The sequence below is a fragment of the Podarcis pityusensis genome, assembly GCF_964106645.2.
Source record: "Podarcis pityusensis genome assembly, chromosome: 13".
NCBI classification, from domain to species: Eukaryota; Metazoa; Chordata; class Lepidosauria; order Squamata; family Lacertidae; genus Podarcis; species Podarcis pityusensis.
In genome coordinates, this window is record NC_138038.1 from 1,132,809 (window position 1) to 1,149,478 (window position 16,670).

The following is a 16,670-nucleotide window of genomic DNA, read 5'->3' on the forward strand; positions in this document are numbered from 1 at the left end:
ACATTCTGTTGTTGTGCCCATAACCAGCTCCTAGCTTCCATATCTCAGTTTCTAACACTGCAGAATCTATAAGTTTAAAAATTATATTGGTTCTGCTCCTGTGCTGTACAAGCCATAGGTTCTCACAACTAAATCTCACATACTCCATTTATATGCTACACTTTATAATCTCCGATCAGTTTACCTAATAAAACTGTAAAATAAGGTTTAAATCCCAGGAGAGTAAATTGCAAGATCACTTTTTCTGCTGAGTTGCTTTACAAATTGACATTCCTTGTGATTTTTTTGAAAGTCACTTTCTACTCAAATGCGAAACACGGCTTCAAAATCTTGAATTTAATTAAACATGGGGGGGGGGAGCATTGCTATGGTTCCTGTTTCTCATCCTTTTGGGAGGCTATTTTTGCTCCTGTAAATGCTGGAGTTGAGAGAGCAACTTGAACACAACAGCAGCTGCAACATTCCCAAATTTTTCTCTCTCCTCCCCCCCCAATTATTTTAACACCACCATGGAATCAGGGGTTGGGAAAACTGCAAAAGCTTGCTCCCTCTTTGGTGGCTGTTTTGGCTGGTCCTGATTGGGTGGTTTTGCCTTGTGGTGGATTTGGGAGTTCATTGCTTTGGCCTCCTGTGTTATTTGTAAAAAGCAGCTCTTGGGACAAGAGCATAGTCTGCAGTCAGCATGGCAGACATCTGATAATTTGTGTGGAAGTCCTGACACCTTCGGCTTGTGCAGAATATAGACTCTAGTCTTCAAACAGAGTTTAAAAGTGCCTTCTGAGTGTGTTTACCAGGAAGTAACCCGTTCAGTGGTGTTTACTCCCAGGTAAGTGTGCATAGGGTTGAAGCCTAAACCTGCAATCCCAAACACATTTATGGGGGAGCAAGCGCAGCTGAACACAGTGGCTCTTACTTCTGAGTAGGCATATACGACTGTGCTGTAAGACTGCGATCTTGGGAGTAAGTTCCTTTTAGCTCAAGCTGAATTTCTGTAGGGATTCAAGACCAAATGTTTATGGGGTTTCTGTATCACTGTAAACTGTTCCAGGAATGAAAGCAGGAGTGTCATAGATACAGAAAATCATTGTCATTATTAAAAATTAAAATTAAAATTATTATAGAGGGGAGGATTCCACACCTTCTGAGATTCATGTATTTCTACCGTGGCCACACCTAGACTTTAAAAATGTATCAAGATTAATAAAGCATTTCGGTTTACTTGTTGGGCATGAAAATATTGACAATATTAAAATTGTTTGCAGTTTGTCTTGGGAGGAGCACTAAACTTAGCCACATCATAATTCGATCTCTTTGCCAGTAGCTGATCCATCTTCACAAGGGACAAAATGTGTGACTGGTGCAGTTTTTATGGCCATCTGGCAGCTAGTGACATTTGGGAGGTGTACATGTTGTTCGAAAACAGTTGTCAACCTTTGTCCCACTTGCAATCCAGCCGTCCCACTTGGAGAGCAGCAGATGGCTTTGGGCTGCAGCCAAGCAGAGGATTGTCCCTCCTGGCATCAGCTTCCTCGACCTTTCAGCCCCCAAAGATGTTTGCACGCAAAGTGAAAAACAGATATTCCAAGATGAACTTCCAAAGGTGCAGCTTTGGAAAATCCTTGCAGTAGTATTTAAAATGGCATGAAGACATCAGTTGGTTTAAAATAGGCTTAAAATAGTTAAATTCCCTAAGAGGTGTGCACCAAATTGGGGGATCCCTGGAAAAGTTATTTGCTAGTATTTATATCATGCTTCCCCTGCCCACTTCTAAATGTGATGTCCGAAGTGGCTTAGTATAAACACAGTGCAAGGTTTAAAAGCAACATGTTGGCCGTTTTTGAGATATTAAAACAATGATATTATTAAAACTATACCAAAGCACAGTGATGAAGCAGAAAAAGTAATAGCTAACAGGGAAAGCAGGTGAAGACAAAAGAACCAAAGGCTGTTATCTAATACCCTCTTACCTGGGAGTAAACCCTTTGAATTTGATGGGGCTTACCTTTGAATAGGCACACACAACAGAAAAATAATGAGCTCGCAGTTTGACAGAAGTTCCTAATAGTGATAACCTGAACTAATGTGGCAGGGAATTCCGCATGCCAGTTCTACATATAGGCAAGGTTCTGTGTGTACCTAATTTGTGCTCCTGTACAAGTTGCCTTTGTTCATGTTTAAAGTTGGTAAAAACAGAAACTGCATTCTTTGCTAGGATGACAATTCTGTGGCAAGAGGCTAAGCATTCCATAACTCACATAAATTTAAGATTTGCTGTCCTTATTTTGCAGTATTTATTTCATTACCTTTGAGTTCTATTAGCTTGTAGTACATGGAGCACAGAGCAGGTGTGATGACATCATCTGCAGTGATGCTAAGCTGATTGACACTCATTGTTCTGCTTAGTGCATGAGGTGATAAGGAGGCTTTCAAGTTCTACTATTGTGTGCAACAGATTAACAAAGCAAAAGTTGGAGAAGGAAGGAAGTAATCAGAGGCTTGCTCCTTCATTCCTTTTCTTTGATGAGGTTCCTACTTCATGCAAGCAACTTCAGCAATTGGCTTTGGGGGTCATCACAACGAGCTGCTGCCTTCAACATTTTACCACTACCCTCCTGCTGAGGCCATAAAGGCTAGGAACTTACACTCTCACTTTTAAAAGAAATAAATCAGAGACAGAGGAGCCATGGAGGAGAGGAACCTGTGCTGGGTTCTAACTCTCACTCCCCATAACCAGTTGGCAGTTCTGGCTGATGGGAAGGAGTCCAGCAACGTTTGCTAGGCTGCAGATGCTTCCCATCCCTAGTTCAGTGGGTTGAAAAAGGACCTGTTTCTGTTCTGTACGTCTTCCAAACTTTATTGATGCAGGAATACAGATAGATGTTTCGGGGGACACCCCCCCCCCCAGTCAGTGGTTACTTCTTGATGTATTGCCTGGTCAAAGGAGGTGGCCGATGCTATAATGAGCCACTCTTTCCCTGCCCCCCCTCCCGCTGCAAACTATCATCATGTTACCATGCAAATGAGGGGGGTTGTTTTGACTCCTTTTTTTGGCCTGGCTCAGGACCAAGCGAATCTGAAGTTTACCTTCTTCACAGCAACAGCTGCCAAGCTCCTTCTCAGACTACAGTGGCTTCGCCTGGATGGGTGCGGTGATTCTCTAGTTCTTGAGAATGAAGAAAGGAGGTTGGTAGATTGGGCCGCTTGGTGGTGAGGGGGCTCCTTGGCTCAGAGAGGCTGGTAAGTGGCAAAAACCAAAGGAAGCTCGTATTTCTGCTAATGGTTATTTGTTTGTTTATGGTGCAGAGCAACTTCTACAGTCACCATAGAACGTGAAGCTCAATCCAGATAAGACGGAGGCACTGTTAGTGGGTGGTTCCCTAGACCAGATGGGTGGGAGATCGCTTGCTCTTGATGGGATTACCCTCCCTCTGAAGTAGCTTGAGGGCTCAGGTGGCCTCAGTGGCCCAGAGTGCCTTCCATCAGCTTCAGCTGGTGGCCCAGCTACGCCCCTATCTGGACAGGGACAGCCTAACTACTGTTGTCTATGTTCTGGTAACCTCAAGGTTAGATTACTGATATGCGTTATAAGTAGGGCTTCCTCTGAAGATGGTTCGGAAACTTCAGATGGTGCATAAATTTGGTGGCCAGGTTGCTCACCAGAGCAAGACGGTTTGAGCATCTTACACCGATCCTGGTCCAACTGCACTGGCTACCAATTAGTTTCCAGGCCCAAATCAAAGTATGGTTTTGACCTATAAAGCCTTGAGCGGCTCAGGACTGCAAGACCTCAAGGACCGTCTCTCTCCATATAACTGACCTGGGCCCTGAGATCTTCCTCCTCCTCAAGAGGTCTGGAGGGTGGCAACATGAGAACGGGACCTTTTCTGCAGTGGCTCCCTGCTTGTGAAATGCTCTCCCCAGGAAGGTTCAGCTGGTGCCTTCATTATACACCTTTAGGTGCCAGACAAAAATGTTCCTCTTCAACTAAGCCTTTGGCCAATTAATATTTTACAGCCTTTTAAATGTGCTTGTGGGAACGGTGGGGGTATCTGTTTGATTTGTTCTTAGTGTTCTTATGTATTTTGTGTTTTTTATATTGTAATTTTATGTTGTGAACTGCCTTGAGATCTACAGATGGGACTTCCGGGTTAGCGCCATCAGCGAATGGCGGAGTTCCTCCGACCGGAGGAACTGGCTCCGTGGAAACTGGGTCTTCCCACCGCGGCGAAGGTGGGGACCCGCTAGAAATCCCAGGCAGAGGAAGCCTGGGAACGTGGGGTTCGGCAGGGCACCAGGAGTGCCCCCCCACGCACCAGGAACCCCATTTTGGGGCTCCGGAGTGAAGTGGGGTGAGCGGCGCGGTGCTGCGAGCTGATTGCTACTTTCACGGAGTGAAGCCGCACAGCCATTGCCGGAGAGCGCTGACTTTTTCCTGTGGACAATTGGATTTAAAACAAGTACCCGTGAGTAGAAACGGAAAATTGAATCAAGAAATATTTTAATTTGGCACCGAAGCGGGAAGGTTCAAAACAGGAAGTCCGCCTTCCGCTTTTTTGTACATAGACTGAAGCAAAAACCCTGTAAGCTAAAGCCTGGAAAGTCGTTAAAAAAGTTTAAATTTCCTTCATTTATAATTACTGAAACGCCCTTGGAAGCAGGAGAAAAGGGGGGGGGACGACTTTGTTTAACGCCTGCAGGAGAGGGAGTGAAGAAAGATAAGTTTCCACCGTCTCTAACCTGGGAATGGGGTGTCAGAGACAGAAATTCTTGGAGAGGTTCATTAACTGTGAATGGAATACTTTGACAGATAGCTAAAGAAGAGAAATAAATTGATTCCAATGTTGCCTTCTGCATTTTAAAGAAACAAAATATCTGAAAAACGAAAGCAATTTTCCTTTGTTGGACTTGCCTTAAAAAAATGGATACAAATAGAAATTGTCTCCTCTAGAGGGAGCTTGCTAAATTGTTGCTGCAGTCTACTTGAGGACTCTACAGCTGTCAGATTAAGATCGTGGGACCAGGCCTTTTTGACCTTGACTGAATATGAACTGGGAAGAAGTTTTGGTGCTTGCTTTATGCAAGACAAGTGCCTTGCTGGAACAGATGCATGAGAAGATGGATTTGATGAATGAGAAAATGGATTTGATGACTGTTGTGGCTAATAACTGTGGACAAACAGGGAATATTGATACAGAAACTATTCAGGAACCAACTCAGGAACCTGTACTGATTGGGCAAGTGCAGAAGATAATGGAGGAGGTTGTGGTTGCACCTCAAATAATACAAATGGAGAGACCCGAGGCCCTACAGGAGCATAAGCCGCTGTCTTTGAAGATTGAAGTTGGAGTCGGCCAGGGGGAGTCTGGAGCTGAGGAGATTCTTACCTTTGGAGAGACCTCGAAATATGTTTTTAATTATTTTTTGGACTACATTGATGACTGTGGGGAGTGGGACTCTGGGGAATGGGCTGGTTGGATGAAGGGAGACGAAGATAATTTTGGGTTGGAATCCCCCAGAGACCTACTCCCCAACGAGAAAGGAAAGAAACTAAGAAAGAGACCAACAAAAGACAAGGAAAAGTGCAAGTATAAACAAGAAGAAGAAGATCTGCAGAAGGGACATGGAAGAGACTTAAGGGCCTCAGACATTAGATTAGATTACCAGGTTGATGGACTAGATGGAATGGACAGTAAGGACTGACACGACCCGAGACCAGGAAGAAGAGACGTTGGATGAAGATTGGAAGAAAATTTATAAAGAAATTTTTTTCCCCCTAGGGAATTAGCCTAAAATTAATGAACATTAGGGAAAATGTTGGAATGACTCTAGTAGAAAAGATATCAGGAGTTATGTATAATCGAGTATTAAGTGTTAAGCTCTAAAGTACTTTTTGGTAAGATAAGGTTAAATAACTTAAGTAATTTGAATAACAGAATATGGGGAAAGGATGGAAAGGACTTGTTGAGTTAATAAATAGGTAAATTGTTAAGAAAAATTATTTAGTAAAAATTGAGAAAGATGGAAAGAATTTGCTGAAATAATCAGTTAAACTAGAATACAAAAAGGGAGGTGTGAGGAGGTCAATGAAACAAGCAAATGAAAGTTAAAGATATGTAATATGGGATTTGTGTATTTCCCCCCCCTTCTTTTTTTATCTTTTTGCTGTATTGTTGCATTGGTTTTTATGTTTTGTTTTGTTTTTTCCTCTTGTTTTTTCCCCCCTATGTATTGTAGTGTTGTTTTTAATTTTTTTCTTTCTTTTCTGCAATTTTGAAATTATTAATAAATATTATTAAAAAAAAGAGAAAGATCTACAGATGAAGGGTAGTTTACAGATTTAATAAACAAAAATAATAAAAATAATAAATGTTAAAAGCAAATGAATCCCCAAAAAGAATCTCCACCTTGAATTGGCTACCTGTAGTAAGCTGACACCCCCCATGGATCAGCGCCTAGGATTGTGCTGGACATGACATTGATCTCGTGGGAGGCAGGATTTGGGGGGGGGGGCGAGGTAGAGGAGAGGGATGGGCCTGTGTCCTAAAGTGACACGTCGGTGTCTGTGCCCCTGAGACATTTTGTTGTCAGGGGCCAAAGTGGAGACATTATGCTCCCCTCTGCAATTCCATATACAGCGCCCCCTTACAGCTTAGGTTCTGGGGCCCTGCACACATAAGTGAAATTGAGTAAAGTGGGGATTGCAAAGTAAGGACACACACACACAGAGAGAGACTCCCTCTAGAAATTGCTGGGGGCCGCTGCCCGGCCTGTTCCAAGCCTCCCCTCAGTTGAGCTACTATCCAGCGTGCCTTCCCTTGCTCACTTCCCGGCAGCAGCCCTGAGCAAAGGAAGGCCAATTTATTTCTCCATTTATTTCTCAGCAACCTGCGTAAATGCTGGTGGGATGCACGTAAGGGGGAGGGGGTGCCTGTTCCAAAGCTGAGCAGATTGCTTCCACCCTGGCGATGGGGCAGCAGCATCTCCCGCACAGCCAAAGGGATCTGTCCTCTCGCTGCCCCTCAGAATCTGCCCCCGAGGTGGCTGCCTCCCTCCACCTGACAGGAAGGCTGCCCCTTTCTGTGCCTGCCAACAAGATCACTTTCCCCAGGCTACACGCAAGTCCAGCAGTACAGAAGCGCACAGCTGGAGCCCCAGGCTCCCAAGTGCAGCTCCCACCCAGGAGCGTGATCCATCCAATGCCCTTGAAAAGAGCGGTGGCCATTCAGTTTGCTCCACTTTACTTGGCTGGAGGGGGACGGTTGCCTCCTGGCCTTTGCCCCTGCCCCTGCCCCTGCCCCCGTCCTTCCAGGCATGACAGATGTCTCTGTGCTGAAGCTCTTGCTCCAGGAGGCGGGGGTGTTGCCTTATACTCAGGCCATGGCACAGGAGAACAGGCAGACTTTGCGAAGGGGCTGCTTTTGGAGAATGAAAATTGTTATTTACTGAAGTTCTCACCCTGGGCCAGCAGGGGAATACTATAGATAGTTTTCACTCAGGTCCACATATGCAAATAAAGGATTGAAAGTGACGTTCAGTGATTGGATAGTTACAGAAAGTGTTACAGTTGCGTTCTAGTGGAGCTCTATATAAGCAGGCTGGCTGAACCCTTCAGTTCAGTTCTGTTCTGGCCTGTGAATAAACAAGAGCTGTCTGAAGAATCGCTGTGTCGTCTGATATGTTCACCCACAACTTAACAAAAATAGCTCATGTTTCAAGAGCCCCTCTGGCTCAGCCGCAGGACCTGGCAGCAGAGAGATAGCTCAGCGAAGAGATTCTATTGGCTGCAATATAAAATACTGTAAGAGGTGGATCTTTCCTGGAGCAAAGGCCTGCTGTGTGTTGTCGTGTCTCTTTTTAAGTGAAGGTCTTGGGGCAGCAGTTCTACAGTGTGGTGGATGCTGTTGTTATCTGTGTTTGTGCATGAATCTGGCCCATATGGTCCTTGGAATTCCTCTTAACTTGATCATGGGGTCAGAGCTGAGGAAAGCTCTTTTTCAGTTTTGAGGGGCCCAGTATCAATTTGTGTAGCTACCCAAACAATTTGTGTGTTTATAATTCTGTGGTGAGAGCTTGCATTTAATAAAAGCTTGTGGGGGAGGCAGTTGATGCAGCAGCAGCAGAACAGATTTTTTAAAATGCAAAATTATCCATTTTGCTGCTGGCTTTTCAATGCTGACGGGGGCTGTAGTTTGTCTGGAGAGCACCAGGTTGCCAAAGATGACCTTAGGTTAACTTTCAGAACTCTGGAAGTGTGTGTTTGTGTGTGTGGTTTTTTCCTACTACCACCCCTAACTATTCTTCTCTCTTTCCACCCCCATCCAGGATTTCTGAATGGTCCTGCTAGCTTTTTTCTCTTTGCTGACTTTGGCCTGGTTCGTTTGGACCAAAATGGCAAACTACCCAAGGAAACTGGTCGTGGAAGGGCCTGCCCCAGACCAGCCACTTCCTTCCGAAACTCTGGATCTTCCCACCAATGGATCCCCCCTCCAACTCTCCAAAGCTTGTGGGTCGCAGCCCCCGCTGATGGGGCCCATCCAGGACTCCGAAGACGCCTCACAGCAGTGCCCTCCTCTAAGCACGCAGGCCTCTGTGGGTGCCCCTAAGCAGCCAGAACACCCCTCCTGCCCCTGCAAGCCCCCAATTCCCCAGTCTGCCTCAGGTCATTTGGCCCAGGGCTCCCCAGCCACGGAGTCGGCGAGGCCTCTCAGCCGGGTCATCGTCCCTTCCTCAGGCCAGTCGCTGAGGCAAATGGGGTCCCTCTCAGGAGAGGAACCAGAGAGCAGCCAGGCCCAAGTGAGGCGCCAAGCAATGACCAAGTTTGTGCTGGGCTCTTTTGAAGACAACTCTTCTGATGACGAGCTTGTGGCTGGATCCTTCAAAATGGTGGGCAGGAGGAGGAGCAGCTTGGCCAGCGTCGGGTCCTCGTCCTCCGTGGATTCCTCGCCGCTGATCTCCCTGTCGGAGACCAGTGGGGTGATGAGGTAAGCATCATGGCAGCTGGGGCAGGCAAAAGCTAGTTTGAGCATGGCATGTGAAACGGGCACAATATGAGATCCTGTGCTCTTTGTCTTTCCTAACTTATGCCAAAGCCCCCTCTCCTTCTGATTCACAGCAGTCTATCCCTCCTTTGCAGCTGAATGCCTATGACCTTAAGCAGCTTCCCCAACCCCATACCCTCAATAAGTTTTGGCTTACAGCTCATGTCCACCCAGCCAGCACGGCCACGTTCCCCCCAAAGGATGCTTCGTCCTTCTGGGGCTGATAAGAGCTGGAGGGCACCAGGTTGGGGAAGGCTGAGCTTTAAAGGATGGGATGAGGAGCTTGTGGCCTCTGGGTGTTGCTGGACTCCAACTCCCATGAGCCCCAGCTAGTGAGGCCAAGTGGCCCAGGATGATGGGAGTGGCAGTCTCAAAAACAGGCCTGCCAGCCATGTTCTGCTTTGACGGGGGGGGGGGGGGGGCGCCGTCTTCTTGGTGCTGGCACATCCTGGGCTCCTTTGGGAGGAAGGGAAGGATACAAATGGAGTAAATAAACATATGAAGGAACCAAAAGGCAGAGAAGAAGCTCCTGGCTCCTCCTTTGTTCAGTTCAAGATACAGGCCAAGAGATTTCTCTGTGCCTTTTCCCTCTTCTTTTATTTTTTGGCAAACTGATTTTTTATTTGCTATGCTCCTTGCTTGTTACTCCAACTGTTGAAGTTGTGGCTTAAAAAAATGTCTTTCATTTTGAGATGCTGAGGTCTCTTTCATTGTATGTCAGTTTAGAAATGTTTGATTTATGCTTGACTACTGCAATGTGCTCTACATGGGGCTACCTTTGAAGGTGACCCAGAAACTACAACTAATCCAGAATGCGGCAGCTAGACTGGTGACTGGGAGCGGCCACCGAGACCACATAACACCGGTCTTGAAAGACCTACATTGGTTCCCAGTACGTTTCTGAGCACAATTCAAAGTGTTGGTGCTGACCTTTAAAGCCCTAAACGGCCTTGGTCCAGTATTCCTGAAGGAGCGTCTCCACCCCCATTGTCCAGCCCAGACACTCAGGTCCAGCTCCAAGGGCCTTCTGGCGGTTCCCTCACTGCGAGAAGCAAAGCTACAGGGAACCAGGCAGAGGGCCTTCTCGGTAGTGGCCCCTGCCCTGTGGAACGCCCTCCCACCAGATGTCAAAGAGAACAACAACTACCTGACATTTAGAAGACATCTGAAGGCTGTTCAGGGAAGTTTTTAATGTGTGACATTTTAATGTATTTTTAATCTTTGTTGGAAGCTGCCCAGAGTGGCTGGGGAAACCCAGCCAGATGGGCGGGGTGCAAATAAACTATTATTGTTGTTGTTGTTATTATTATTTTATTGATTTAAAATTTAGACGTGGTTTCTGAAAGACGAAAATAGGTGATATGAAGAGGTAACAATCTCCAGAGTAGCTCAGCTTCATGGTAGCTCAGCATCCAGCCAAAGCCAGAACTTTTCTGTTTAAGAAATCCAGCACTCCCATTAATGACCCCCTTCTTAGTTCAGCCGGGGTCTTGGCTTGCAGCCAGTGGTGGATTTAGGTAATTTTAGATTGTGGACTTAAGGTTCTTTGGGGTCCCTTCTTGGGCATTGATGATTCTAATGGGTGGCGGCTGGAGGGCGGCAGCACTCTCCAGATAATAATGTATGCCTCACTCACTACAAATGGCCTTATGGGGTGGGGGCATTAAAAGGCCGTGTGCATTGCTCAGCAACCTGCATTGAGCATCCAGCATTTTTTGGCTCAAGGCTCCAAGGGCAGGGACTCATCCACATTTCTGTTTGCCCCATGATTTCCATTCACAGGTCCAAGAGGTTTTCGTTTTGTGCTGCCGCTTTTCCTGGGAAAACCTGAATGTCAATCTGCAGAAAACCCAACTGGAATTTGTTCCGATTCAGCAGTAAGCAGTGGGTTTTCCAGGAAAAGTGGCAGGACAAAAGATGAACCTCTCTGACCCTTGAAAGGAAATCACAGGAGTAACAGAAATGTGGAGGAGCCCTTGCCTGTACCAGCTGCATGGCAGAAAAGGCAGGCACAGCTCCCTGCTTCATGTTAGTAAAAGTTAACTGTTAAAGCACCCGACATTTCCTAACAGCAAGGAGTGGTGAGTGAAAAGAGAGAGGAGCAGCGAGTTCAGATCCTGAAGCTGATGGAACTGTGTAGATGGGGCAGAGGGAATGACCTGTTTGTTTGTTTTTCAGACGCAAAATTATTGTTGCTTATTTATTGAATTTATATCCCTCCCTTCCTCCCCAAAGAGCCCAGGGTGGCAAACAGATGGGCCATTTAAAACAAAAGCAAGGTAAACGTTTTAAAACGGGTTAAAACAGTCTAAAAAGAACTACAATTGAAAACATCTAAAATCAGTTATGGTTAAGAACATTCCAAAAGCAGTTAACCAAAAAGATAAAAAACATTCTTCCACCCAGTGATCTTAGGGTTGCCTGGAACAGTGAGAGCCAGTGTTGTGTCATTGTTTGGAGATCTGCTCCAGGAGCTGGAAGACCAGGGTTCGAATTCCCACTCAGCCATGAAGCTCCCTGGCTGCCCTTGGGCCTGTCACTCAGCCCACCCCACAGGGCTGTTGTGAGGGTGAAAGGGGGGAGGGGAGCATTATGTACACCACCTTGAGCATCTTGGAGAGAAAAAAGGTGGAATATAAAGGGCATCAATTAATAATCGTAATTCTTTAGTCACCAAATGCCTGGCCAAGCAGGAAAGTTTAAAAATTGCTCCTGAAAATAAATAATGATGGACGCAGACGCACCTGACTAGGGAAGGCATCACTGAAAAGTCTCCCTCACGGGCTGGTGAGAATCGGAGGGCCTCTGGTGGAGCCACCACCAACCAGCTCAACCAATTGTAGGGTCCGAGATGGTTGGTAATGTATTCCAGATACCCATAGTCTATTTATTATCTGGTGTTTCAAAGATCTATATCCTGCTTCTAATTTTTTTTTTAGAGAACCTCTTCTGAAGCAGTGTCACACAATAAGCCTTAATGTCCACAAGGACACATTTTATTTTTAAACGCAGGCAAACACATTAGCTACAAGTTGTTCCCAAAGCCTTCCAGGGTTGCTGATAAGCAGAGGACAAAAGGCCTGATTAGGACAAAGGACTGTTTCTTTGGGGGGGGGCAGGCCCTTTGCCTCCCTCTTGCTGCTGCTCTCCTGTTGCAATGGGGGGGGGACTATGTAGTGACACGTAGAAATGGTGAAGGGGCTTTGCAGCCCTGGGGGTCCCTTGCGCAGGGGACTCTTGGCAACGAGGAAAGCGACAACTTGGATTTCAGTGAGAAGCAAACCCCGCATGCCTTCCGCGAGTCTGTCAAGCCAGTGATGGAGTCCAGCGAAAGTGTCCCATCTGTCAGGCGATGAGCTTTCTGGAGGTGCCTGGCTGGTCACTATCAGAGGCAGGACTTTGGCTGAGCCACCAGAGCAGGTTTGCCCGTCAGTGTAAAGGGTGATGTGGTTTTCTCACCCCCCCCTAAATTTATTTGTTGTGTTTCTATCCCACGTCTTTCTCCCAGAAGCTCAAGGTGGCCCACATGGTTCCATCTCTCCTCACCACAGCCCTGCCAGGTAGGCTCGGCCGTGACCTGCCCAAGGGAGCTTCATGGCGGGGGGGGGGGATTTGAACCCTGGGCTCTCCCGGGTACTAATCCGACACTAATCGGACTCTTCTAAGTCCTTTTTTCTCTGCTGCCCACAAGACCTGGGTGTTCTTTGGCTTCGCCCCCCCCCCCCCCTTTTAAAAAGCACCTGCCTAGGAAAGGGTTGCTTGTGTGTCTTTGGGAGAGGAGAAGCAGACTCCGGCCCGGGGCTTCGTTCTCTGCCGCCTCTCGGGGCCCTTTTCCTCGGCTGAGCCGCTTGGTGCTGCTCGAGAGTTTGCTGGCCCTTTGCCCCGAGGGGAGCAACAGGCGGCGGCAATGGAGCAGCAGGAGGCGGCGGCGGCGGAGGACGGGGCTGCCTCGGGGGCCCCAGCCCCTGCCCCCCGCCCTTCGGCAGAAGCCCTCCCGGGCAGGATGGCAGAGGAAAGCGGAGCCGATCGGAGCTGCTCCGGGGGCCTTTGGCGGTCAGTCCTGGGGGGCGGGCATGGGACTTGGTCCCCGGGAGAGGGCCGAGACTTGGCGGCTGAAGTCCCTTCTCCTCTTCGCTTCGGGCAGGCGGACCCTCTCGGGCGTCCCCTTCCCCTTGGGCGTGGCGTCCGCCGGGGAGGGGGAGGCGGCAGCTGCCCTGCTCGGACGGGCAAGTCCTTTCCCCCAGCTGAAGAGGTTTTTTCAGGCACCTGCATGTCAGAAGGGGGGCTGGCTTTCTGCAGTCGATATTTCCCGCGTGGGGTTTTCAGAAGTGCCAGAGGTCAGGTGGGGGCTTGCGGAAGCCCTTTCGTCTGCTTTATCGCACCCCTGGGTGTTTTGGAGCCTCCCGTGCATTTGGGGAGTGGATTCTCCAGATTCTTCCGCTTCTTCGTTTCCGTCAGCAAAGATTGTGCCCGTGTGTGTTTCGAAAACTGCTGTGGCCGGAAAAGCTCCTAGATGGAGTTTCCCATTTCCAAAACAAAATCCACGTTTCTTGTGTGACGTCACTGTGTTTCCCACCCTAGACCCTTGCTTGCCTCTTCCATTTTAAATCTTTCTTGCCCTCTTCCCTCCCTGCCCGCACTGCGTTTTTCTTTTAAACATCCAGTTTAGAAAGTGAGGGGGGGAACTAACTTCACAGCATCTTGTCAGGTTAGTTGATCTTCCTTTCCCCTTGCTTTCCCTGCCTGTCATCTAAAAATTGGGTTAAGTTTTTGCTAAAAGCAGAAATAAGCAAAATTGTGTGCACGCCTTGGGAGTACATGGGAGACACTGATTCCAGTATAATTTATCCCGATTTATTTTTATTTAATGAAGGTTTTGATTTACTTCAATAAACATATCAATATAGTAAAAATAACATAAGTGCAACAAAGCAGCATAGTATAGAATCATAGAATTGTAGAGTTGGAAGGGATCCTGATGGTAATCTAGTCCAGCTCCCTGCAATGCAGGGATCATCTAGATCATGAATGACAGAGGGCCATCCAACCTCTGCCTAAAAACCTCCAAGGTTATTTCGGGGGGAGACTTAATATTAGGTTGGTAAAGTACTTAAGACCATTATGAAAACCAAATTTCACATGGTGCTGTGGAGAGGGAGTCCTTTGTATCAGTATTTCTGCGGTATATAAGGGAATTCAGGGTCCTCCTGAATTCTTTTTGGCACCACACCATTTATGAGTCCCCCCCCAATTTGCATATTTTTATAGCAAAACAAAAGTTGTAAATTCTGATTTATAAGGCTTTGAGTGTGAGTTGTTTAAATGTGTCATGCATTGCATATTGTGTGAAGCAGTTGGAAAGGTGGCTTTAAAATAAATTAATTCCCTAAATATATGTTATTAAGATTCTTTTCTCTTCCCTTCCCCCCTCCCCCACCCCACAAAATGCACCACTCAAAATGTGGGTTTAGCTACTAGGGTCCCACAGCGCAGCTGTGTTTCCCCAGCCAGAGGGTGGCATGGCCGGACGTTTGCCCAGGCCCCTGTCTCTTGATGAGAAGACCCTCTGACCAAGCAGGGCTTCCATTTCCTCTTGCACAGATTATCTGAGAAGGTCAAGTGCAGTTGAAGAGAGCTCACACTTTGCATGTCCCAACTCTGGGGAGGAGCTTTTGAGGGATGGGGCAAGCCCCAGGGCCCCAGGATCCTGCAGTCTGCATTAGAGAGGGACTAGACTGCCTGCCTCTGTGACAAGAGATTTCAAAGGGTTTACCCTCTAGGAGTCCATGCATCCCAACAAAACTATGGCCTGACCAACTTGACTAAATGACTGAGTGGGGTGGAGATACATTTTTCATATTGCTTTGCAACTGCTTATACTTTCTTTTTGAAATGCCAATTAGCCCAGGTTCAGATTTGTATATGAAAGGGCACATCACCCCTTCCCCCATCCCCCAAAGGCTGAGGTCACTGCAAGATGACCATCAAGAGAAATTTGCTAAAGTTACTGGAGATCTGTCTGTTTCTTGAAGACTGAAGAGTTCTGTGAGTGTGGGGTGTTTGTGTTTGGAAATATATACCCTAGTGGAGTGCTCATGTTCATGAGCCTGTCATTCTTTCCAAGAGGGGATTTCCACTCCTCCTTTTTCTCTCTCTTCCCCCTTCCATTTTTCATTCTTCTTCTCCAGCTGGCACTCAAATGTTCTGTGGCTTCTGGACTGCTCAGCATTCATGGGGGGAGCCAGCGGTGGGAGGAGTTTCCTCTTGTCTTAACTCACCACCTGTGTTTGCTATCGGAAGGAGTGATTATTAATTTTTATTTTGATGATTAGGCTAAATTCCCAGTCAAAACTGCCGCACTCACTTTTTGTCCTTTGCTCCGGAGGGTGTTTGTTGCCCCCCTCCCCGGCCTAATCTTGCCCAGCAGCTGCATTTCTGGGAGGACTGAGGCCAGCCCTGCAAGCACTTGGCGAGAGAGCAAGGAGATAGCAGCAAGGAGCAGAAGCTGAGTGGCAAGCTGCCCTCCTTTGCCTCTCCTTAGTTAGGGGGGCATACGGAAGGTGAGAATTTGGGTAAGGATTGCCTGGGTCAGGCCACGTCTTGCTTCACCCAGCCTTCTGTTTCCAGCTCACCAGCAGCAGCCCTCCTCTCCTTGTGCCCAGCACCTGGCATTATTTGGTGGTATGATGTGCTTGCACATGGAGGCTCTCTCTAAGATCTCACTTCCCTTTGTCACCTTTTAAAGCCACCATGTAAGCTAGTCATCATCACTGCGTCCTAGGGGGGTGAATTCTGCCACTAGGTTGCATGTTGTGTCCTGAATAGGCCACCAATTTGTTTCACTGTGGTGACATTTCATTCACATAGAGACAGAGCGAAGGGAGTCTTACTGGTCTCAAACCAGCAGCCTTGAGGCTCGTGACTCTTTGCTCTTGGCACTGCATTGGGAGAAGACCTGCTGGGTGTCCTTGTGGTCGGACACAGACAATTTCTTCTGCAGCTTTCAAACGAGTTCTCCAAAGTTTATAGATCACAAACACATTTCTGAGCCAGCCTACACTTGGTGAGTCATTTTGGTCTGAAAAGAGGAGAAAAACAACAACAAGAAATGTGGAATTATTCAGTACGTGTCACCTGGAGGGCAATTCTGGTTCCCCCTTGATAACCAGAGGAGTGGTGGTTTGAAAGCTTGCTCCTCCTTGAGCTGCCCTTCTGGTTCCAAGGAGTCGCTGCCTGTGACTCCTGCTTCCTATCAGTCCTACCAGGTCAGCTTCCACTCTTAATTTCCCTCCGTCTTCTCACCCCTTCCAGACCCAGCATGTCAGGGATGCACCTGACCAAGAAGGGGCGTGAGCAAAGGAAGCTAGACTTGCACAGGGACTTCACGGTGGCCTCGCCTGCAGAGTTTGTGACTCGTTTTGGAGGAAACCGTGTCATTGAAAAGGTAGCATCCCCAGAGAAGGGTAGCACATCAGGGGGTTTGCGACCATGGCTGGGTTTCTTGTGGGCTTCTAAAAGATATCTCCGGGAGGGTATGCATAGTCGCCCTCTTTTGGCATAAGGTGCAGAGCTCAAATGCAAATTTTTCATAGAATCACAGAGTTGCAGAATTGGAGGGGACGCCAAGGGTCA

At 47.5% G+C, this 16,670-nt stretch overlaps 1 protein-coding gene across 6 annotated transcripts in view; it reads left to right on the forward strand.

Moving 5' to 3' along the window:
• The window catches only part of ACACB (acetyl-CoA carboxylase beta), a 60,454-nt gene that overhangs the window by 1,099 nt on the left and 42,685 nt on the right, over nt 1–16,670 (forward strand). For all 6 annotated transcript variants that reach the window (XR_013978973.1, XR_013978974.1, XM_080979165.1 and 3 more), the window contains exons 2-4: nt 3,096–3,237; nt 8,323–8,981; nt 16,350–16,482. Coding sequence is in view for 4 of the 6 variants with exons in the window: in XM_080979165.1 (XP_080835291.1) it covers nt 8,332–8,981; nt 16,350–16,482 (783 nt within the window). In the remaining 2 variants the exon portion in view is untranslated. The remainder of the gene's footprint in view (nt 1–3,095; nt 3,238–8,322; nt 8,982–16,349; nt 16,483–16,670) is intronic.